Here is a 26,435-nt window from a genome sequence, read left to right as displayed (position 1 = left end):
GGGACCTAGAATAGGCAAATTCATAAAGACAACGGAGACTGGAGGTTACCAGGGGCTGGGGGAGAGGGGAACCGGGAGTATTGTTTAAAGGGGAGAGACTTTCTGTTTGGGATGATGAAAAAATTCTGGCCATGGGCAGTGGTGATAACTGTGCAACGGTATGAGTGTACTTAACGCCACTGAATTGTACACTTAAAAATGGTTAAAATGGTAAACTTTAGGTTTTGTATATTTTACCACAATAAAAAAACATTTTAAAAGTTAATTATAGTTGAAAACTCACTCTGTTTAGGAAGGCCAGGCAACAGACCAGAGAGCTAGCATTTTAAATACTATATATAGCAAACAATGAAAATTTTTCTTGCTATTTAGGCCCATCAATAAGGACTTCAGTTATGCCCTGGGCCATAATTCACAAGAAAAATCCACCGGGGTGACTGAGGTGGGTTTGCACCCACTCTGAATGGCCTCACATTAATTAGTCTACTAAGGAATCCTTTCCTCTGGCTCCTTGAGGCTGTCACAGTCACCTCCTCCTACCCCCTCATTTGCTGTGGGCTAGGAAACCAAATAATTAAGCTTATTGTAAACATGTAGGGTAAATAGGATCTTAGTGAGAGCTTGGGGCCTCTCCTTGGGTAAAGACACAGGATTTACTGTTTGGCATTTGAAATATCTATTTTGGCTGCTCAAAGGACTTACTTATTTCCTGGTTGCATTCTTGAGAGCTGAGATGCGATCCTAGTCCTCTGTAGATTTAGGCTTTTTGAATTAGACTCATTTATAGAGGATGAAGCTGAGGTCAGGCTGGTTATTTGTCTATGGGCACACAGCTCACTGTCAGCTTGAGACTGCAGCCCAGACCAGTGCCATGTCCATTAAATCGACCCCAGTTTGACTCAGCTCAAATCAAAATTCTGAAAAAAATAATTCATTTCGCCATTGTAGCCCTTTATTGTGTTAAAAATGAGTTCCGACTACATGTAGCTACGTCAGGTAAACTAAAAATTGGAACAAAATATAATATATCCCTTTTAAATTGTAAAGTTAAAATAATTTTCTGAAATAATACCTTAACATAGATTAGAAAGCAAAACACTAGTCTGATACTTTAAAACCTTCCAGAAATGACTAGCCTTGTTCAAACAATACAAATTGTATTAACAATCATACAATGATAACAACAGCTCTTGTCTGCATGCTTAGGACTGTGCTAAGCATTTTACATGGATGATCTTATTTTCACAACAATCCTATTATTCCCATTTTACAGATGAAAAAAACTGGAACTTAGAAAAGTTGAATAACTTGTCCAAGATCACACAAGGAAGTGACAGAGCCAGGATTTGGATTCAGTTCTTGTAGATTTTAAAGTCTGTGCTTTCTATCATTTTGTTATATTCCATGGGGATGAGGAGGTAATCAGTGCTGTCTTTAAAAATCTGTTGCTTTATAACAAAGACATAAATTCCCTTTAGAACAGTGGATCTCAATACTGACTGCCTAATGGAATCTGGAGAGCTTTAAGGGAAACTGATCCCAGCCCCAAAGACTGGGATTTCGTTAGCCCAGTATGCACTTAGGGTGCACTCAGTTGTAAAAGCTCCTGAAGTGATTCTCATGAGCAGTCTCTGCTTTAGAAAAACCTATAGATTTCAGCTGTTCCTCCTACTCAGATTTCTTAGGTGATAGCTTTTAATTGCTCAAATAATTAGCTCCTTTGAACCTGTTTATGAGGGCTTAGTATCCTTGGTATAAACGTAGTTGATGACCAGTTAATTGTGTGTTTCTCATAAGGGGTCATTATGATGATTTACTTATTCTCATTTTTGAAGTAGGAATTTTCTTTGAGTGGATTTTCTCACCAAAAGTAGTCTTTCAATATTCTAGATAATTCTGAATATAAGTAAATTTGCATATTTTATTAATAACCCCTTTTTCCTTATTCCTTTTCAAATAGGATCTGAAACTTCAGAGTCAGCTTCTACAGGAGTTGGTAAAGTAGGGTTCCAGAGTGTCAACTGGTCTAGTCACAAGTGGACAGGCCTGGAAAGACTCTCTGGGCTTGCAGGAGAGTGGGAGACACTTTCTCACCCTCAAAAAGCTACCTACAGTTGTGCTGGGGGGAAAAAAGGGCAATTTCATGGAGAGCTTTAGAATAGTCTCAAGAAGTTCCTAAGAAAGGGACCCTAATTGCTCCCACTCCCCCTCTGTGTGACCGCTCTGGTTTTGTCTGAACTGTGTGGTAGCTAGCCACAGACGTAAGTGACAGGCTCTGTCCTTCACAAGGGCCCACGCTTGATTTTATCCTTGCCAATGATGGAGATGTAGAAAACTGGGTGACAAAAGTACTATGCTCCCAGAAAATACCATTAACAAGTATTTACAAGGACCCGCCTTAATTGGTACGTAAGAGGCACTCAATAAAACGCTTCTGGTTTTTTCCAGTTATTTCTAAATGAAGTGGCTGCGAGGCAAGACTAGGATACACTCTGGCACTGCCAGTATTTAGCTGCAGGGCCTGGGCTTGAGCAGCTACCAGCTGCTGAGTGCTGACGCTGTGCCAGGTCTGTGCTGAGCACCTCCCAGGCATTAACTCATTTAATCCTTGCAAAGTCCCCGGAGGTATCTCCCCCACTGTAAGACGAAGAAACTGCAGGTTGTAGAAGTTAAGTAATTGTTCAAGATCAAAGGTAGTTAAGTGACAGAGCTAGGATTTCCCTCCAGTTGGAGACATCACTGGAATCTTTGGATCTCCATTTCCTCATGCATAAATATGACAGGGTAAGACTAGAAATTTTATTCAGCAAATATTTACCAATGGCCTATTAAGTGTCAGATACAGTGCTGCATATTAGGAATATAAAATGTATGTATCGAATGTTATAAAATATAAAACATATGAGGATACTTCAAAAAGCTCACGGAAAAACAGAACTGAAAGATAATATGGATCTTTCCATGAACTTTTGGAAATCCTCTCGTATGTAAAACACTCTTTGCTCTTTCAGAATCTGTGGTCAGTTAGACCCGAGTTATTTCCAGTTCTAAAATTTGGTTCCATGAAATAAAAAATCCATGCAATTGGAAGCAACCTAAGTGTGCATCAGTGGAAGAACAGATAAACAAAAGGTGGTATGCACACACAATGGAACGTAGCATACACACACAGCCTCAAAAAGGAAGGAAATTTGACACATATTATAACGTGGATGAACCTCAAAGACATTATGCTGAGAGAAATAAGCCAGTCACACAGTAGGACAGATAATTTATAATTCCAGTCATATGGGGTACCTAGAGAAGTCAAAGTCATAGTGACAGAAAGTACAATGGCGATTGCCAGGAGCTGAGGGAATGGGGACTTATTGTTTAACGGGACAGAGTTTCAGTTTGGGATGACGTGAAAGTTCCGGAGACGGACAATGGTGACGGTTGCACAATAATGGGAATGTGCTCAATGCCACTGAACTGCATACTTAAAAATGGTTAAAATGGTAACTTGTATGTGTATTTTACCACAATTGAAAAAATGATTTAATAAATTCCGTGCAAGCTGCTCTATATAACAATGGCATTCTGTTTAAGTGGCAAAACAAATCTTGGTGGGGAGAAGAGAATTCAAAAACATAAATGGTCAGAAAACAGTTAACCACTAAATTATGTAGGTTGACAAGCCCAAGCTGTCTCTTCCTTTTCTGGATGTTACAGAGCAGAAGTGCTTGGACACACACTTGCTGCTCCAGGCTTATCCTGGGCAAGCTCTTCTGATTAGTTTCATGAGGTACAAATGACACATTTCCTTTGGAAGAAATTTCTGGCCATGGGAAACTTCTCCCAACTGATGGCTGGTTTGTTTAGAACATAATTCCCTACCCACTCAGTATAACTGAATATTCACGATGGCACATGCTCAAAAGGAAGCATGATTCTAACTCAACTGAGCAAGACCTGTTTTAGTGAATCTGCAATAGAATTTTGCCCACAGGCAGTCTTTGAAATATATTAGCAGTTCTTTAATTCTAATAGCTACTCAATCACCTGAGTTAACTGGTTTTTAAAATAAATGCCTTTTCATTAAAAGTCAAAATGTTACCTTAAAAGCAAAGCCTAACAGAATGAGAAGGGACTTTTTAGTTGCAGGCATTTTTGAAAGTGCTTGACTATGTAAACGAAATAAATGTACCCAATTATATCTGTGAAAAGTACAGCTTCTATCTATGTTCTACTCCTCCCCATGCCATACCCCCAGTTCACTGTCTGTACTTTCTTTTAATACACTGTGTAACTCTGAATCTTGAAGTGTAGGTGGAAAGTACAGTTTAACGTCAGAGATGTCCTGATATATTGTCTTTTTGGTGTACTAAGAGTTTCACAGACAGTAAATGCTACAATTTATGCAAGAATATTTGATGAAATTATGCAAATCCTTTCTGTAAAAGAAACATTTCCCACAACTATTTGTGTTTATAAGTAATCATGCTACACAGGAACTAAGGACAGCCCCCATTGCCCAGAAGCAGGCCAGGAGAATGCCCGGGGTCCTAGGCAGGAGCCAAGGGCAGCCCCCACTACCTGGAGGCAGGCAAGGAGCACACCAAAAACACTACCTCTGTGCAGGTGGCCCAACACAGCCACTGCCACAGCCACAGCTGCTTCAAAAGCAGCTTGATGCCACAGCAGTAGCCACAGCCACCATGCAGGTGGCCTGCTAGACATTCGACTGCACTGACACAAGGAGAGTCACCAGCAGAGACTGGAAGAGAGAGTCTCTCTCCTCAAAGCCCACTCCAGAGTAAAAGCAGCAGCAACTGCTTTATTATATGACCAGACATCAATGTAGACATACTAGAAATACAAAAGTCCAAGAAAATATGACAGCACCAAAAGAGTACAGTGATTCTTAAATACCAGGCCCTATAGAGCAGGAAACCCTTGAAATGACTGAAAAGGAATTCTGTGCAACAATCTTAAGGAAAATCACTGAAATATGAGAAGATTCAGTTAGACAATATAATGAAATGAGAAAAAAATCCAGGATATGAAGGAGGAAATTTATAAAGACATTAATACCTTAAAAAAATGTAGCAGAATTCATAGAAGTGATTCACTCAACAAAATAAAAAACACAACCAAGAGCTTAAGCAGCAGACTGGAACAAGCAGAAGGAAGACTTTCTGATCTTGAAGATAGCCTTTTTGAAACAACCTGGGTAGACAAAAAAAAAAAAAAAAAAGGAAAAAAGAATTTTAAAAAATGAAGAAAATCTAAGACAGCTAGCAGACAACCTTAAGTGCACAAGCATTTGAATCATGGGTGTTCCAGATGGGGAAGAGAAAGGAAAAGGCATGGAAAAACCTATTCAATGAAATAACAACTAAAAACTTCCCAGGTATAGGGAGAGACACAGATCTTCAGATTCAGGAGGCTCAAAGATTCCCCAAATAGGTTCAACCCAAAAAGATCACACCAAAGCACATTATAGCCAAACTGGCAAAGCTCAAAGACAAAGAGAGAATCTTAAAAGAAGCAAGAGAAAGGCATCAAGTCTCCTATAAGAGAGAGGCTATCAGACTAACAGCAGACTTCTCAACAGAAACTCTACAGGCTGGAAGAAAATGGGATGATATATCCAAAATACTAAAAGAAAAAAAAACCTACCAGCCAAGAATACTATACCCAGCAAGGCTATCCTTCAGAAATAAGGGGGAAATAGTGTATTTTCCAGACAAACAAGAACTGTGGGAGTTTACTACCACACACCCGGCCCTGCAAGAAATCCTCAAGGAAGTCTTGCATCTGGATTCTGAAAAATAATCACTACCATGAATAGACAAGGAAAAAAAAAAAACCCACTAGTAGAACAAAAATGCAAACAAGAAAGAGACAGAAACTAAATCTTACCACCACCAAAAACCATAATGACAACGATACAAAGCAAACAAACTCTCAGCTTCTTTGGAGGATGATAGGAAAACAATTCATTTTTCTAAAACTAGTAAGTAAAATGGAAGAGTCAAGCATCTATCCTGCCTTTCCTATATGAATTGTTCCTCAGGGTAACCATTAAACAGCTGAGGAGGGAATAGTTCTGTCTAGTGAAGCATCCCAGCAAGTGAATAAAATAACGAGAATATGGTATGGTTCAAACCCCTGTTGAAACAATGGATCTCGTAAATGATCATCAATGTCTGCTAACGTCACAGAGAGACAGTCAGACCTAATGGGCCTCCTGCAGTAAGAACATACACCTCTGAAGCCAAATCTAACCAGAGTGAGACCGAGATTCAGAATCCAGCAACCAGTCATCAGGAAATGCAGGGGACTTCAGAACATGTTAAATGACACTACTGGGATGGAGCCAGCAAATCCAGACCTTGGGAAACTTTATGGGGTAAAGGGGAAAAAATTAGATGAAGGTGGAACCTATAGATTAAAAGAAACAAGAGACAGCTGACACAGCAACCAACGCAACAAGCAGAACTTGTTTGGATCCTGATGTAAGAAAGAAAGAGGGAGTGGGAAAGAATTGGAGAAATTTAAACATGTTTAATGTTTGATAATATTAAGGAATTATTATTGATTTTTAAAATGTGTTTATATACTGCAGTTATATCTTTTATAAAAGAGTTACCTTTTTGAGACACATATGAAATATATACAGATGAATGCTGGGATTTACTCAAAATCATCCACGGGGAAGGCAGAAAGTGGGTGGGGAGTAAACATAAGATTGGCAATGAATTGTTGATTGCTGTAGCTGGATTTGTTGTATATATATTAAATTTTTCACAGTAAAAAGTCAAAAAATTCACGTTAGCTTGCAGAAATATGAATCAACTTTCAAACTAAGAGAGCTTGAAACTCTTTTAAACCATTTTTTCTTATAAGGTGAAAGTGGAAAGTGCACTAAGGCTATTTGTGGTCTTATTAGTCTTATTTAACATTAATGGAAGACCATGTTTTTTGGCAATTGGTACAGAATTCTTTAATTTTCTAGTCTGAGCAAAGGGAAGGGGAGTGGTGAGACCTACGTGTAACAAGTCATGATACTCCAAAGAACAAGTACAGTCAGTTCTGTTATAACATTTGTTTTGAAAGCATGAATTTGTTCCCATGTAATTAATACATTAGGGAACCATATGAACTTGATTCAAACTTCTGAATTTTGCCTTTGCTTATGTGGAATTTTATCCATGAGAACACTAGGTGAAGTAGAAAACTGCACCTAGTTCCAGAGAGCAGCATGGGAACAAAAGAACACATGCACACACCTCGACCACCTACCAGCTACCGGGTCCACCCTGTGCGACAGGAACGACTCCCATCCACGTCAGTGTCACAACAGGTAGTCCTCCTCCATAACAACCTACAAGCTGCAAACCTGCCAACCACCTCCTTTCTCTAATTTTTCCCTTTCCTGTAAGCCTACCTTATATTTTTCTTCTCTGTTCTTTTTCTCTTATCTTTCTTTTTCCTCACTCTTTCTCTCACTTCCTTTTGTTGTCTTCTCACACACACAGGGTGGCTTCCACAAGCAACTTCAGATCTTGCTCAAGGTGAAGTGTCAGATTTACTACAATATGTATGTCCTCATATTTCTTAACCATCTAACATGAATAAAACTATGCCTCCATTTTTGTTTGATTTCTATCTTTTTTTTTTAATGTGTCACTGATGAGGTTTTGAGTGCTATTCTTGGAACCCTATTTTTCCCCTTGAGCCCTATCGCCCATGCCCCATGTGACTGCACGGTGAGTGATTTTTAGGAACACATAGTCATATTATAACAGTCGGTTGTAGGCACTTTGAAACTCATACAGCTCTTTCCCTCTATCATCTGTTCACTTTTTCTTGGGTCTTAGACACTTGATACGGGAGTAAAAACAATCCCTATCAATAATCTATTTTCAGATCATGCATTTTTGCACATGGGTCAGAATGCCCTACAAAGCCTCTTTCAGGACCTCCAATATCCCAGACAGCCTTAACCTGATCTCAGCTATTCATCCCAGCCCCAAGGTTCAAGTTAGGATTGTCAGGAACTCAAGGGTGACCTTAACATTATCTGAGATTTAGTATTTCTCAGGGAGACACTGAGGAATGTCACCACATCCCTAATTATCATACCAATTGGTGATCAATCATTACACTATTGCCACAAAGTTCTTGGTGATTTGAAAACCGTACCCCAGGTAAAGGTTAACAATGTTAAGTAGACTATTTTATCAATGGCAAATTTATTTTCTAAAAGTTCACCTCTGAAAAGATGCAAGCTGACTTCAATCTGTTATGGAAAAACATCCAAAATGATGTCTGTTGATTAACGTACTCAAACAATTTCAACGATTGTTTTTTCATTGCCTACTTTTTCTTCAAGTGACCATAATTCTCCTTTTGGCCTCTTGGAATGGCTACAGAAATGACTTTAAAAGGAGGGCAGGGCAGTAGAAAGGCATTCAATTTTCTTATAAACTTCCACAATGAGACAAGAATCTTGCAGCTTCCGAGCACCGTTCTTCTAAGTGTTTAGTGGCCTTGATCCATTACTGTCACTGATTCCTTTCCACTTCAAGTTTCCAGAACACGAGCAACATAAGCAAAAACCCTGCCTTTGAACTAGACTAGATCCCACAGCCCTCTTTTCAGCCTGAAATAGTATGGGGTTAAACAATTCCGAAGAGCCCTACTGGCAAGTCAAGTGGCTAAGAATGAGCAGAAAAACAAAAAGGGGGAGGCAATTAGAAATGAAGGGAGAAAGGACAGAGTGGAGGCATATAAGAAGGGAGCGAGGGCTAGAAAGAAGATACATTGGTCTGAATCTGCTCTAAGCCCTACATGAAGAATTCAGCTGAAACATTCTAGGGGTTTATTTAGCAGAAACAGTGATGATAATCTCATTGGTAACCATCACCAACACCTTTCTTCCTTCCTTATTATTTTTCTTTTTAGTGATGGCAGTGGGGGATACAATGGTGCAGGTTTTACAATGAGAATGTCTCACGGTGGAGACTGCTGGTCGTTCACAAAATGTTTGCTATCTCCACTGGGCACACAGCCACACCACGTCTCCCAGCCACGTGATAAGATTCTCATCGGTGGTTTGCATCACTTGTCTGTCTGTCTGTCTCAGAACCCTCGCCTGTGCACGTCTCCATGTCCTCTCACCCTTCCAGCCGCCTGAGATGGCAAAGACCCAAGTGACCTTGACAGCCACGTGCTGAAGATGGCAAAGCCCATCGGCATGGGTCCCTCAATGACCACGTGGAAGAGCGCCACTCCCGCTTACCTGAACACTAAGGACCATTACAAGAGAAAGAATCTTCTGTAGTATTAAGAAACCTCTGTAGTATTAAGAAACTTCTGTAGATTTGGAGGTCTATTTGTCACTGTAGCTTAGCCTACCCTTACTAATACAGTATGTGTTGCAAATCTTTAGAGCTGTGGTTTTCAACCAGAGGCAATTTTGCCCCCCAGCAGGTATTTGGCAATGTCTAGAGACATTTTTGGTAGTCATGAGTAGGGACGGTGGTGGTTGTATTAGCATCCAGTGGGCAGAGGCCAGGCTTGCTGGTAAACATCTTATGATGCACATGACTATCTCCCACAACCAAGAACTATCTGGTCCAAAATGTCTGTGGTGCCGCTGCTGCCTACTCTCGAGGGCTGAAAACTTTAAATGCTCTGTTGGAGTGTAAGAGATTTGCGACGGCAGCGTAGAGTAGTGGTGGAAGGAGTGGGCTCTGGGGGGAGGCCTGGGTTCCAGTTCCAGCCCTACCACTAACCATCTACATGACCTTGGACAAGTTACTCCATCCTCTGTACATCCAATACTCTCATGCTAAAATAGGAATTGTCATAGTTCCCATGCAATCGGGCTGTGGGTGAGGATTCAAGTGTCGAATCCAGTGCCTGGTAATGTCAAGTGCTCAAATATTAATTGCTGCTATGCTATTTGTTGATGTTTCTGTTTTATTGAGGCCTGTACCTAGAACATTTAGAAGTGGTAGCTACACAGTATGTTGACAGTGAAGTGATGGGAATGGCTGCAAAACTTAAGGTGTCATGTGACACTTACTGTCTACTATGCTCCCAGGAGAATCTGATCAATACAGGTATTTTAAATGGTTTTCCTGTTTTGATTCAAGATCTGGCCATAAGGTTTGGAGCAAATAACCTCACCTGGCATCAGTCATCCACACACGTTCACCTGAACTCTTGTGCACAGCACAGAGTTGGCACAGTAACTCTGCCAACCTCAGCTCGCTTTGCTTTTACCAAATGCTGCCCACCTTGAACTATTTTCATTGGTCATTAGCAATCACTCAGAAGATATTCACAGAACATTCAAAATGGGCAGACCCACTGGGAATGGAAAGAGATAAAAGACCAACTCGCTGCCCTCCCTCCCACATTAGACTGCAGTGAGTAGAGGAGATGGACTCTCAAAATCTCAGTGTTGTCACCTTCTTCTAAGTCTGTGTTGCTGTTTTTGAGGTGGCAAGAGATGAGAGTGAGGTAGTGTGGGGAAGAAGGGATCATAATAATAATAACAGCAACAACAACAATAGATATGGAAGTGAATAGTGAAAGTGAGATTTTGGGGGATCATGTACAGTGATTAGATGCACTATTTGAGGAATAACATAAATAAGCGGGACACTATCTAATAGGTCTGCTACTAAATTACCATAGATCTTAAATGGTTTTAGGAAATATCTCATTCACCTATTATGATAAAGCCCTTGGGGTGAGGGGGAAGGTCACACTCACATAAAAATGCTCAAATGCCACATTAAAAAGTACATTAAATTAGGCCTAGTACTAGTGTAATTTCTTTACTAAATCCACCCACATAATAAGCTTTCATTAAAAACAATCCCTGCCAAGTCCTGCACTCTAGCACTGAGCACATTTTTCCCCTCAGTATTCTAAAAACTTTAAATGAACCTTGTAAAAAGTGTCAGTATAATAAATGTTATTTAAACTGGAGGGAAATTATCAAGTGAGGACATCTGCAAATAAAAAAAAAAAACAATAAAATCTGTGGCAATTCCCCTCTTCAACAGACTTCTCCCTTGGTTCAAAGCCTTTCTTTTGTCAAGTGTCCTAAGTGGTTACAGTGGGTCCAGGGAATGCCCCCACACCATTCCATTACAGCTAAGAGATGACAGCGGCAGAGACACAAACAACACTGTCTCTCTGACAGGACCAATGGGAAGCCGACTTCAGCAGAAACCACCTCCAAACTCCACAGGGTCGTCCTCAAGGGAGGGTAGCCCCAGGACAGAAGCCAACTCAAAATCCATTTTATCCAAGTCATGGTACCCCGCAAGGCTAAGAGCTAAGTATCTAGGTGGAGCATAGGGTGAAATCGCTGCAGAAACACCCTAGGCCCGGTTACTGGGATTCCATCTTTCATTTGTACAAATGTGGGAGAAGCCTTGCTTTCCAAGCATAAGACAGTTCTCTTTCCCACTGATTTGATACCCCCAGTACTGAGAGCAGCCGCTTCTCTAAGCTGTCACAACAGGCAGAATAGTTTTCAATGCATGAAGTGTGTGAAAAGCACCCTTCTCTCTTCTACCTACCCTGCCACTGTACAATCACTCAATAAACAAAGGGTTCACACAGACTAATACACACAGCAGCTGGGGGTCAGAGAGCCCATCTAACCCTTATTTAGCTACAGCTTTCTTCGAATAATGCTGAATGCTTCTAACAAAGATATGCTTAAGCTTTGAGTGTTCAAGATTTAAACAGCAAGGCTGTAATACTTGCTCTCAGCTTTTTAATACACTTTATGGACAAAACTACTTAAAAAGGATTTTAACTCCCTGGTATATGATAGAAAACAGTCACAATCATGTTATACTTAATACTTTACCTACTTTTTTCACTAAACAACATGTTCTCAACATTCAAAAAATGGCTTAATTTAGCATCTCTTAGAGTTCAAAGATGTTATTTTGTAGTAGGAATGTAACTTCTAATTACAAAGCATTATTTAACATTATGAACTATTTGAAAACTTTACTAAAAGGTTAAAACAGGCCATGAACTATATCTGAAGCCAAATCTTATGAGGCTCTCAAAGGCTCTTTTATAGATCATTTAGAAAGAGTAAAGAAACCCACTCTACCCACAAGAGTCCCTGCTCAGTCAATCCGAAGTCCCATTAAACATGAAAGAGACCCTTATTTTCTACTCTCCAACTATGGATTTTTCTCTCTCCCCACAAATTGTATCATTGGCTATTTTACTTTTAACTTTTGAAACTTGCTTTCATATTTATTATCTCATTTTATCTGTGAGTGCTCCTAGGAGCCATAAATGGAAATAACAGCCCCATTGTTCGAGTATAGGTGATAGGTAAGACTTCACCTCTCTCTCTAAAATGTCAAGTGTCAAAAAGTAAATGACCAGGACGTTGGGCAAAGGAGCAGATGATGAAATAGTCTTTGGGGGGTGGGGGCAGGGAGGATAGGGGGTCCAGAGAGGAGGGTGTGGGGAGTAATGCAAGGGAAGATGAGCAATAGAAATAAGAACAGAAATAAGAACATGTTTTATTTAAAATTTTCAGAAACCATTAGGGATTCATTTCTGAATCTCTAAATGGCTTGCAAAAGAAAAAAATCCATATATTTGGGATTATTTTAACACAATGTCTCTTCGTATGGGAAAGAAAGGCATATAATCTTTTTTTGCATGTATAACTAACATCTGGGAATCTTATTGCCAAATAAGGTTACAAGGATCTGTTCTCAGATATAAGCTACTCACTTCTTAGTGATATCTGGGGCCATGGTGAACATGTCAAATCACTGTTTGTGTTAACTTCTTTTAAGTTGGTGTATATATCAATCTTTCACAATTGCAAATCCTAAAAATGAAATCTAAAGCTGAGCTGCAAAGATTACATATCTATGTGGCATACAGATAAAATGCACTGCTCAAAATGGGGGAAATTAAGCTGAGGATGATGACTGATTGACATGAGATTCAATAAAGCAGAGTGTACAACATCAGAAATTGTGCTACTGCATAAATGAAAAGTGGCTTATTAGTCACCTCTGCAAACTATTAGACTGTTTTATTTTTTCCCCCCAAATAATTTTTGCTTAGAAAGAGCCAACTAAGAAGAATCTTTCAGGTATGGTAAGAGTTCATCACAGTAGATTGTTAATGAGCTGCCCTTTTCCCAATTTAAAGTTCTGTAGTTGAGAAATATACTCTTTGTATATTTAAGAGTATATTTCTCAACTACAGAACTTTAAAGGGTATTAGAGAAGTCAGCTACAGAATTATAAAAACAGGTTAGAAATAGACCAAGAAAAACAGATTTTAAAGGAATTGATACTTTGTATTTTAAAAGAGTATCCATATAATAGTCTTTATTGAGTAGAGTTGCAGGTATAAAAATAATTAGTTACTCTTCATGAAGGAAAGAACTAGATAAAATAGGTCTAACCATTCTGTCGAAGTTGTGATCTTGCAGATGGGAGAAAGCGTACAAAGGGTTGTGTGCAGGGCCAGGGAAGGGAGGGCGGGGATTAACTGGGTGGGGGACATGCGGAATATTCGCAACTCATGGTAATGGGCATCCTGTTAGTACTGATCTGACCATCACATCCTGGGTGCAGGTGGTGAAGTTCAGCTTTGTACCCGATGAATATGCATAATCAATAAAATTAAATTGAAAAAAAAATGTCATTGTGTCACAAAAACACAGGAAAAATAATAAACATTATGCTATCATAAAAAAAAAGTTGTGATCTTGAGAAACAGAGGTGGTCACGTAAGTCAAAGTAGACGCAAAAGAGGCTTAGACCAACTAATTCCTGATCTGAAGAGATTTCGAGGTTTGCTAGAGAGAGTAAATGACTCAAATTATTCTAGTGACTGCTGGAACAAAGGAGCATCTGCTTCTTCCTGCTTGGGTGCCTCTGTGTTCATTTGAGTCTCTTCTTCTCTAACTACCTTTCCTCCAAATACCCTCCACCTATTCTCTCCCTAATTATGTTCCACCTCAGGTTTTCAGCAGGTGCATTAGAAATAACCCAATTGCATTCAGAATCATAGAGTTCGAATTACCCATTTCAAATATCTTTTCCTCACGAAATTTCTGCTGTACTGAATTGGCTAACCTGATTATTTTTGTGAAAGACTTCAGGTAAAACATAGTATAAATGGTGATTACTCTCAACCAGTAAATTTAGGGGCAGCTGGCAATGGTGATAATCATAGTTTCCGTTTATTAATTGCTTATCACGTGCCAGGCACTGCTGTGTGAACTTTTCATATATAATTTAATCTAATTTTCATAATAACCCTATGAGGCAGTTACTATTTATTAGTCCCACTTTACAGTTGATGAAACGTGGCACAAATTTATAGTCAGCAAACTGCGGCCCTTGGGTCAGATGAGAACTTCCAGGCCCATACACTTGCACTGTCTATGGCTGCTTTTGAGTGACCCTGGCAGCACTGAGCCATTATGACCAACCCCTAGTGTAAAACATGGTTAATTCATGGTTAAAGAAAAAAGCTAACCTTTGGATAGCTTCGAATAGAACTTATACTGAAGCTTTCTTAGAAAAAAAAATATTCAGTTCTTTATGTTTTCTTTCATTTGTATCTTGTTATTTCTTCTCACCCTAGGTTTATCAACCAGACTCAGCAAAAGTGTTCATAGAACTAAAGCTTCAGCGACTAAAGGATTCACTCTTGGTAAAATGAGTTTTGATTAGGTGGAAATGTTTCCAAGAAAGAAAGGAAAAAAAAGTAAAGAAAGCTGTTAAAGCCATGAGTTTCCTGAGAGGTTGTAAAATTTTTGGCTGTTTCACAGGTATTTCTTTCTTCTCAAGTACAAATGACATCATTGTTGAAATTTTTTAAAAATTGGCCTATTTTATTCTACATTTGGTACCACATATTGTTTTGGTTGAGCATCAATTGACTTTTCTATTTTTACTGGACATTATGTCATAACTATTTTTAGTAGACAGTGTCTGGTTCTATCATTTGTGGAATTCAACACATGATCATGCTTTAGGATTTTTTTTTCTAAAGCTTTAAGAATGCATGCATTTGGTAGAGAATGTGCTCCTCAGCAGATATGCTACTATCCTCTGAAACACACTTTAGATTAAAAGTCTAGAACAGGAAATAAGTACTAACAAAAGAATTTGGTATATCAGTAGGCAGCAGAGCAAGTGTAGTTTTATACAATATATAAACTTGCCCTTGAATATTAATGTTTTCAGTCATAAATTGAGAATGAGTTAACATCTGAAAAGTTCTGCTACTTATTTTAACCTTAAAAACTTACCTGTAAATCAAAGTCAAATAAATTTCCAGAGGATGTGATCTGGCAGATAGGCTGAGCTCAATTCACACAGAATAATTTAGGCAAATAATTTATGTAAAAAAACTTATGTAAAACTGTTTATGATAAAAGTGAACAGAAAGGAAACACCCAAGACAAGAGAAAGCCTAACTTTAACTCCCTTCTCCAAACACCCACCCATGCAGAGAAGCTTATCTGCAAATTACAATCACCTGGGGATCTTCAATTCCAGTGCCCAGGCCAATGAAATCACAGCTTCTGAGGATGACGCTCCAGTGTCAGGAGTTTGGGAAACTCCTGGACACCAGTAGAGAGTTGTGATTAAGGTAAAGACAGTCGATGTGTTCCTTCAGCTACAGCTGACACCTATTTGCCAGAGGCTTGAAGTCCTACTACACCTTTGTCTGCACCACTATCTGGGAGGCACTCTGAGATCTTCGGTGTAGGATTTACTCATAGAACATACCTGTACGCACCCAGTATCATTATTCTTGCTCCTAACACGTAATCAATTTGTTAATACAGATATTAAAAGGATTGTAACCCAGTGAGTACGGCCCTAGGGCTTCTCTCAAGTTAAACATTCACACCCCAACTACATCTCTGAAGACAAAACACACATCGCCAACACCTGGCTTGATTTTGCTCTTTATTCTGCATATTTCTCCTGCATGATAAACTTTAAAAGTGAAGTTTGCCTTACCTCCACGATGCTTTTTAAATCCTGCACATAAGTCCTTTCAGTCTCCAGAATTTCCTGGACAACTCTATCCACATAGAGGAGCTTGGGGCTGGTGGCCAAGTCTGCGGTCACTTTGGGTGGCCCATGGGCATCCACTCGCCTCTGGGTCCTGGGCTGCCCCATGCTGCCCTTGTCTATGTTCTGCTGCCCGGTGGGGTTGTCCCTCTGCAGCTCGCTGCTGGAGAATGGCCTGGCTGGAATCAGCTCCAGTTTTATGGCCCCTGCTTCCTTATCCTGGTTATACAAGCCCAGGTGGCTACTTGAGACTAAGGTCATTCTGCTGCCAAAGGACCCATGGCTGTCCCGGGAAGAGGCCGAAGATGACGTGGAGCCAAAGCTGACGGGTCGGTCGCTGTCAGAGAGCTCCATGGTCCTCAGTTCTGGAAAGCGGGAATGCCTGGCTGTGGTCTTGGGATCTGGAACTTCAGTTACAGCTGATGGCACTTCAAGATGCAACTGGCGCCCATCTACATGTGTGAAAGAAAATAAGTACGAAGGGCAATGTAAGCAAGGGAAGCAAGTAAGGGAATTTGAAATTCTGTCAAACAGAAGCTTGAAAGGCAGTTAAACCTAGCCCAGAGGCATCTAGTCAATAGTAAAAAAGAGAAAAAGCACATCAGTTGTAGAAGGGAGTGCAAAGGTACCTGTGCTGGAATGAGATGCAAAATTAGTTTCTAAAGCATCACCTGGGAGCCTGTTAGAGATGCAGAGTCCCAGGCTCTGCCCTAGACCTGCTGAACCTGAATCTGCATTTTAACAGGATCCCACTGTGATTTGTACACATGCAACTTTGAGAAGCACTACATTTGTCCTCTCAAAGAGCGACCACCTGGAATGACGCATATGCATTAGCCCAGATTTACTAAATTAAAAGCTCATCGGTCAGGGCATGAGGAATCTATGCCTTTGACCAGCACAAGTGGTTCTTAAGTACTTAAAAAGGACCCTACGTGATTCCTAAGGAATTTTAAAAAACACTTCTAGATTTTAAGTATTTCACCATAATTCCACAAAATTTTAAGCGACTATCCTGGAACCACTACTACTTGATTTAACTGATGCTGACAGCTTTATACTTTACTTATATATAACATTAAAGAAAGTGTTGAACGTGTAATAGTTTTCTAATACTGCACAAGAAAAACAAACCTAAATATTAAGACCCAGACTTTAAAACTTACCCTCTGCCCACAACATTTCTCTAAATCTCTTCTTAAAAACTGACATTCCTTCCATTTGTGGCATATATGGAGTTACACTATTAGAGAGTATATTTAATTAACTATAACACTCCCAAGTAAAGTTATGAAATAACAGTGTAATTATGCAATTAAATAAGTATAGGAACTAAATTATGAGGGAAAAAAATTAGAAATGGGGCCATTAGTGTTTAGAAGAGGACATAAGGAAAGACTATGTGCAAAGTCAAAAGGTAGCCTAATACCCATCATATTTAAATATGATATTGTGTCCAAAAAGGGCCTACAAGAAAATTAAACTTTTAGAAACTATCTTGGTGAAACACTCAAAGTTCCAATCTTCTTCATTTGTAAGGCAAGATCAACATTTTTTTTCACGCAGAATAATGAGATTCCAGGTTTATAGAAACAAAATGCCTTGTGATAAAGAATGTGATTAATGAAGAAATTTGCTTCATTTCAGCAGGTTACCTTCCTACCAAAATCCACATTTATGGGTCATGTTAGAAGAAAAGAAGAGTGAAACTTGTGTTTAGAAGGTTATACTATGACAAACACAGTAACAAGAATATAGATTAATGATCATTTTTCAATAGGAATGTGGATTTGGCTTGATTCTATAATAAAGATCATCAAACTTCTGGTGCCAATATTTTTAGAATATAAAGAATCCATCAAGTCTGTATCCTTCAACATACTTTTTCTAGATAGTTTATAGTAATGGTAAATATTATAACAAGTTTATAATGCAAATGTTAAAATTATGAGTATAAAATAAAGGAACTAACTGGGTCAACAAGAAGGAATGGTAAGAAACATGTAAGAAATAGCCTCTTACCCGCATAACCACCACCACATGGAATTTGCCACAAATTTTTTAAAGCTTTTGCAATATTCTTTCTGCTTGCTCTATAACAACTTTATGGCCTATAAAACATGGATTGGTTATAGCAGTTAAAATGCACTTGACTTAAAAAGACTGATCTAATTTGAGTGTGGCAAAAACCCAAGAAGCAGCTACGCGTTTAGGTATGCTTGCAGCAAAGGACACTCGCTCACGTTCGGGACTGGTGTTAAAGGCACGGGCAGTTCAAATTAGCAGCAGACACAACAGGTTTTGCTTCCCACTGGCATCCACCATAACCACAGCCTCGTGATCTCCCTGTAGCTGATCTCACTGTAGGAAATGGGCAGTGACTTGGGAAGTGTATGAGGATACTTCAAGGTCAAAAGGGTCAACGATGCAGTGATTTAGGACCAAACATAAGTTGTATATACTCTATATGGAAGTCTGGGACATCTGGGAAGGTCTAGATCAAAAAATCTACTACCTACTCTTCCCCCCCCCCAACAAATAAATCTGGATATATCGATCTCTAGGGCAAGTTCTGATTTTCTAACTAGACAGGAATTGATCTTCTCTCCAGTATAGAAAACTTTTTTTTTTTTTTTTGACACAGATACATAATTTTTGGCACTCTATTAATTATCAGGACTAGTAAAGAATGAACACAATAGAGAGATGTTTCTTTCTTATCACCATTTCTTTTCTCTACTTACTTTCACTTGAAGTTAGACAGCCAATATTGGGACCAAGGCATTACAGAGGAATAAAAATTGCTTTCAGAGGAGTCCATGGTGGGCTGCTTGGGATCAGCCTTTAAAAATACTTTCAAAGGTGGGAAAAAGTGGGATATGAAACTCAGATCAACAGGGAATCCCTTTACAGATAAACTGTAAATAATAACACGAATCGGGTACTGTTCCAAGGAAGGCGTACTCAAGGCCACTGAGACTAGCCTATTCTTCAGGCTGCCAACCAGGCTCTTTATAAAATAGAATATTTCACATGTTTGGTATCTGTGGTATCTAGCCAAGCTTTCAGCCCCAAACTAAATACCTTGCAAAATTACCAATGACAGAGTGGAAGGTTTAAAGTCAGATTGTATAACAGCATGTAATATGAGACTACATTTGCTAATGGGTAACACTTTTTACATTGATTCATTGCTTAGAAGGTAATTATAGTTTTCTCACCTAAGGAAATGTACCTCATAAAAACTGTCTAGTCTTGTTCTCACTTCCCTCAGAATAACCAGATTTCCACCCTGTCTGTCCTATTCTTTTTAATACACCTCACCAATTATTAATATTTATCTCTGGAGCTGCGCTGGTCGATACAGTAGCCACATGTGGCCAGTACAAATTGAGATGTGCTGGAAGTGTAAAATACACATAGGATTTCAATGAGTTACTATAAAACAAAATATAAAATATCAGTAATAATTTCATATGAATTATGTGTTGAAACAATATTTGAGAATAGTGGATTAAATGAGATGTCTTATTAAAATTTTTTAACCAGTTTCATTTTACTTTTTTTAATGTGGCTACTAGAAAACTAAAATTGACATACGTGGCTGGTATACATTTCAGTTAGACGATGCTGATCTAGAAGTCTTTTAGATAATTACATTATTCTGTAAGATTTAAAGTTACCTCCTTATCAATCTTTGTTCAAATAATAGTGAATGGAGAGATGCATACAACTCAAAGATTTTTGTTTGTTTGTTTATTCTATTTTAATTTTAATTTTCCAACAATATTGTTATGAATCAGCAAAAATAGAATTGGGAGACAACTGTAGTGTGATAGGTATTGGGGTAACTGATTTTCCTTGATAAAGTGAAACACCCAGATAGAAACCTGTGGAGCAAGAAAGCTAAACTCTGCCTTGAGTGAAAGGTGAACATTTATGTAATTTGCTACCTTCTTTCTCATAACTTCTCTCTCTTCCCAAGTCCCTAACACAGGCCTAATAAAACAATGTCTGAGAACTCCTTGCCAAACATTGCTAATTGCCCATATTAGGTGGATCTTTTGACCATGAGTATCTTAAAATAATCCTACCTTGAGGACTGTGGTCAATCTGACCCTTGGCCAACCAGTGTGGGGCAGAGGGAGGTGGAAGCACCTGCAGAGAGAGGGGCCTTGGAGTCTTGCTGATTCTTACAACTAAGTACCAGTTAGCCTAAAAGCCATCAAAATAAAATATCCCATTTTGTGCCATCCTCAATAAAAACAAAAAATGGCTGGACAGCTCTCATGTAGACACACTTTCCCCTATCTTACTTCATGAGAAGTCTCTCTACCTACTTTTTTCTAGGTGAAAGAGCTCTAATTCCTCAGCTTTTCTCTTTTTGCTCTTCAAACTTCTATTATTTTAATTGCTTGTCTTTGGAATGTCACTGCCAGAATCAAAAGCAACACTTCTCGGCTCTAACTTGTTCCTCAGGCCGATGTAGGTTTGATGCAGAACTGCTTATGGCTTCCTGTGACCATGTTTACACATGGAAAGGGGGGCGTGATGGGTTCCATAGCCCACAACTGCCAAGGAGAACCTTACAAGGCAGGGCAGAAATTCTTCTCACAGCAGGAATTGAAAGGCGATCTAAATTTCCAAATTCTGCTCATTGCTATTCTAGGCATCAAATGCCTAGTCTGAGTTCCTTGGCAGGACGATCACGGAAATCAAGAGAGCATGTTGTGCTCAATACCAATGAACAGCTGAAGTTATGTAGTTCCTTCTTACACCACCTATGAATTACGTAAATTCATGTGAGTTACTTAAATTACTTAAAGAGGAGAAGGCAACAAAAAGACTAAAGTATGAGCAAGAAATTATTCTAGGAGCCAGCAAAGTCCATTTCATATAGATCCCGTCTTTGGCACAGCCTCAAAGTTGTAAACAACTGACTTCATGATTTTAAAAAATTTGAAGAGTCAGGGCCGAGCCCATGGCGCACTCGAGAGAGTGCGGCGCTGGAAGCGCGGCGACGCTCCCGCCGTGGGTTCGGATCCTATACAGGTAATGGCTGGTGCACTCACTGGCTGAGTGCCGGTCACGAAAACGCAAAAAAAAAAAAAAAAAAAAAAAAAAAATTTGAAGAGTCAAAGTTAGGGAATATACATTTATATATTTCAAAGACAATACCAGGCATTTGAGGAGCATCCTTCTCCCCTACATATCTCTGAGATAGTGGAGAACTCAAAAGTTAAGATCCACCAGATAGCAACATACACTTTTACCTCTTGCTTTTCTAAAATACCACGATTCTTGTTTTAATGGCAGGGCCAGGGTTACAATCCCACATGTTCTTTAATATTAAATGTTTAGTGCGTTCAATTCAGGGAACATGACTTTATACTTGTGGCTATTTAGTAATGAAGAAACAAAAAATCTGGTTACTATGTTAATTTCTTAGTTTTGACCAAGATGTTGACATTAGGGGAAGCTGGATGAAGGGCATATGAGAACTCTGCACTATCTTTGTGACTTTTATGCAAATTTAGAAATTTTCCAAAATAAATAGTTCAAAAAATATTGTAAAAAATTTTTTTTTATTGAGGTATGGCTAACATACACAAGGTTGTACATACTTAATGTATACAACTTGATGAGTTTGGAGATCAGAATACGTGCATGAAACCATCTCCACAACCTATGCCATAACCATCACTTCCAAAAGTTTCCTTACCTCCTCTTTATTTATTACTATTTTGTGATAAGAACACTTGACATAAGATCTACCTTCTTAGCAAAATTTTAAGTATAAAATATAGTATTGTTAACAAGGCACTATGATGGGCAGTAGATCTTTAGGACTTATTAATTTTGCATAATGGAAAATCTGTATCCTGTGAATAATACTTCCCCCTATTTCTCCCTCTCCTGGTAACCACCTTTCTACTCTCTTCTTCTGTGAGTTTGACTATTTTAAGTTCCTTGTATAAATGGCATCACGTAATATTTGTCCTTTTGTGTCTGGCTTATTTCACTTAGCTTAATGTCCTCCGGTTCATCCATGTTGTCATAAGTGGCAACGTTTCCTTCTTTATGGCTAAATAATATTCCATTGTATATAAATAGCACATTTTCTTATATTTACATGCAAAAGAATGAAAATGGACCTTTATCTCACACCATACACAAATATCAACTCAAAATAAATTAAACGTAAGACCTGAAGCTATAAAACTTCTAGAAGAAAACATAGGGGAAAAAAACTTCTTGACATTAGTCTTGGCAATGACTTCTTGGATATGACACCAAAAGCACAGGCAACAGAAGTGAAAATAGAAAAGTGGGACTACATCAAGCTAAAAAGTTTCTGCACAGCATAGGAAACAATCAATGAAATGAAAAGGCAATCTACAGAATGGAGAAAATACCTGCAAACCATATATGAGAGGTCTTCAAGAAGTTGATGGAAATATTTGTATTTTCTTTTAGTTCTATTTTTCCAGGAGCTTTTTGAAGTATCCTTATATCTGATAAAAGGTTAATATATAAAATATATAAGGAACTCCTACAACTCAATAGCAAAAAACCAAATGATCCAATTAAAAATGGGCAAAGGAACTAAATAGACATTTCTCAAAAGAAGACAAATTGCCAACAGGTATATGAAAAGGTGCACAACCTCACTAAAAAATTCTTGTTATTACTGAAGAGTCAGTAAAGCAAGTACAGGTTGACCACCCCTAATCCAAAAATCTAAAACTTGAAATTCTCCAAAATCTAAAACTTTTCAGATAGTAATATGATGCTCAAAGAAAATGCTCACTGGAGCATTTTGGACTTCAGATTTTTGTATTAGGGATGCTGAACTGGGTAAGTACGTATAATGCAAATATTCCAACCTCTAAAAAGAAAAAAATCCAAAATCTGAAACACTTCTGGTCTGAAGCATTTTGGATAAGGGATATTCAACCTGTATTATACAAGCTCAAGAAGGGAAAAGACATTTTGCAAAAATACTCTTGTTCAAACAAAAGGGAGTTGAATGAGTAAAAAAGAGTTCTTCAAGCCATAAAGCCAGATACTAAATACTCAGATAATTTACTGATTGATCCCTGTTCTAATTGCTATGGTCTGAATGTTGGTGTCTCCCCAAAATTCATATGTTGAAGCCTAATCACCAAGGTGATGGTACTAGAAAATTGGGCTTTCGGAGGTGATAGGTCATGAGGGCTCCACCCTCCAGAATGGGATTAGAGCCCTTATAAAAGAGGCCAAAGGGACCTTTTTCACCCCTTCTGCCATGTGAAGACACATAGAAGGTGCCATCTAGGAGGAATGGGCAGTCACCAGACACTGAATCTGCTGGCACCTTGATCTTGGATTTCCTAGTCTTCAGAACTGTGAGAAATAAAGTTCTGCTGTTTGTAAGTTCCCAATCTAAGGTATTTTGTTATAGAAGCCTGATCAGACTAAGACACTAGGCAATGGAAACTAAGAGGTATAAACCTCAGTTGGGTGAGGATTAAGTAGACAGTTAATGTGGCTAATATATTAGATAAATCGCCTTTGCTAAGTGGTGACTTTGAGCTAGGCTCATTAAAAGGGGACCTAAGGAAATTCCCTTAAGCCTTTTTATGAAAATACAGCAGTTTTTACTTTTATTGTGTTTTTTTTGTGGAGACTTAGTGTGGAAGACGAAGGACATTACAGGGGCACCCTAAACTATCCATTGCATTACCACCTGCAGAAGGGAATACTGGTTGTACACCAAAATCCACTCTCCCCTTTTCCTTAGAGAATAGTTCCAGCAAAGCACATTTCCTAGCCTTCTTTGCCATTAGATAAGACCATGCAGTCAAATTCTCACCAATGGAAATGTCCCTTTGGGAGTCCATTTCTGAAGACATTAGACATTGTTCCTCTACATTCTTTTCCTTTCATACTGGAGCCCAGATACAGCAGCAACCTTGCCTTATCCAGGAGACCAGGAGAGTGACACCAATACCCTACAGAATGGCAGAGCACAAAGACAGATAGAGCCTAGCAATCACTGAGGCTGGACATACCCAGAGCCACCACATAAAAAAATCTGGTTCTGCTGAAGCTGCCACATGGAGGAACCACGTGGTGAGACCACACTGACATGCAGAGGGGTGCTCAAGGAACCCCTGCTGTTCTGGCCCCTGCTGTTGGAGTGTTTCCAGCCAAGGTACCAGACAGGGGAGTGGGAAGCTTCCAGATGACCTGTCATGTCTGGCTGCAACTTCATGACACAGTCTGTGAGCCAGAACCACCTAGCAGAGCCTTTCTTGAATTCTTGACTCACAGAAACCTTGAGATTATAAATGATTGTTGTTTTTCAAGCCAGTAAGTTTTCGAGTGATTTGTTATACAGCAAAAGATAATCCAAACAGTCTGTATTATAACAGGTTAGCCTTACCATGATGTAACTGCTATGACTGTATACCAAAATTATCCTAAAAAAAGAAAACAACCAAAAAAACAAAAAACAAAAAACAAAACAACCTCACATTTCTTTAATGTGTCTCATTACTTTTTAAAAATTTTATAGCTGGAAAAATATGTAAAAACAGAGGTTAGGGAATGTACTCAAAGTTGAACTGTAAATCAGAGAGTACAGTTTCTGATTTCTAGTCCGTTATTCCGTGTACTTGGGTACAGATTTATAAAATCATAGGGCAGAAAAGGAACTTAGAGATCAGAAAATGAAGTACTCAACATAAGCTACTTGTCTAAAGCACAAGGTACTATGTGCCAAAAGAGCCTACATAGTATGTATGTAGGAATGAATATATCCCCAACCATGTGTACAGACAGAACTCAGAGGATGGACCAGAAACTAAATTAGGACCCAGTACTGTCTATTGGTCAGGAGATTTGCATGTTTGCCCGCCTCTGCACCACTGAGGTTTGTACTGATCCTCACATGTAAGTGAGGCAGCTGGATTAGATGACTTCCCCACATCCCATTCAACCTTGAGGACGTGACTCCAGTCCTGAAATAACCAGCAAATCACTGGCTGCCACGACTACATTGCTCATTCATTACTACCTGGAGTCACAGCACAGGAAGTAATCCCATAATAGCAAATGTCTTCTAAATCCTCCTAACACCAGGTCTTGGATGATAAAATACATCATTGACTTTGCCAAAGACTAAAAAACTATTTTTTAATATAGATTAAATAATAATCTACACTCCAGCTTCAGTTTGCACAGCACCTTCCTGTTAGTGTAATAATATCAGTCTCCAGGCACTAATGAAACAATGATAGTTGTATATACAAGCTCCATCTGTACTGAACACACTCAGTTCCAAAAACATCTCTGCACAGTTGGGGGCGGGGGAGGCATTAAGCAAAATAAAATTTTCTTAAAGAAAAAGGAGGAGGAAGAGAGGAGAGTTCCAAGTGACTAACAAGAGTACTCTGAGAAAATAAATCCATCCATAAAGTACATTAAACATTTTCTTAAAGGAAAAGGAGGAGGAAGAGAAATCGGAGTGTGTAACAATAGGGATCCGAGTAAATAAATCCGTCTAGAATGTACAATATAAAAGGATTAAATGTCATGTCCTCTCAAATCCTTAAGGGTACATAAAATGGTCATAATATACAATTGAGTAAAATGGGTGGTTTAAAAAAATGTGTACAGTGTGATCCCAATTTTGAATTTAAAATGCCACTTCTTTATTATCTACATTAGAAAAAGATTAAAAGGATATATGATAAAATATTAACACTGGTTTTACCAAGTAGAATGGATAATGCTTTTCCTTTGATATTTATCTGTAACTATCTCTTTTCTTCAATAAGTATACTGCTTTTATAATCTCAAAAAGTTACTTAAGGTAATTAAAATCACAACCTTAATTTGTATCAAATATTTAAATATAATCATGCCTCCTTTCTCTTAATCATGGCTTCTGGCAAAAGTATTTCTTACCAATAAACACTCAAAATGGATACTGCATTTACTTGGTCAACTTTGGTTGCCACTAGACTCAGACTAAATTTCATCACTGCAGTTACTAAGCATAAAATTTGCAAACATTTTTGTTCCTCCAGTTTAGCGTGAATGAATCTCAAAAAGAAAGCACATTAAAATGTTGAGCATTTGATGGACGACAACTTAGGATTCTCTCCAGGGTCACAAACATCAACTCTCTAGATATTTCAACCTAACTTTAAGGAAAGATCAAAACCAAATCAAACCAAACCAAAACAAAAACCATTTAAGACAGATTGCAGTTTATATGTAATGGGGAAAAAAAACATCATCTTCTAGACTAATTCCATTGTCATCTAACTCTTTCCAGTA

General features: G+C 38.6%; 1 protein-coding gene across 1 annotated transcript in view; it reads right to left on the bottom strand.

The window, feature by feature from the left end:
* PLEKHG1 (pleckstrin homology and RhoGEF domain containing G1) overlaps nt 1–26,435 on the bottom strand; it is a 121,162-nt gene that overhangs the window by 63,890 nt on the left and 30,837 nt on the right. Inside the window, exon 2 of the mRNA XM_063098055.1 lies at nt 16,053–16,558. Coding sequence (XP_062954125.1) covers nt 16,053–16,558 — 506 coding nt within the window. The remainder of the gene's footprint in view (nt 1–16,052; nt 16,559–26,435) is intronic.

This window comes from Cynocephalus volans, chromosome 5, assembly GCF_027409185.1.
Source record: "Cynocephalus volans isolate mCynVol1 chromosome 5, mCynVol1.pri, whole genome shotgun sequence".
NCBI lineage: Eukaryota > Metazoa > Chordata > Mammalia > Dermoptera > Cynocephalidae > Cynocephalus > Cynocephalus volans.
The sequence above is the reverse complement of the archived record's forward strand: the minus strand, read 5'-3'. Positions and strand labels throughout refer to the sequence as shown.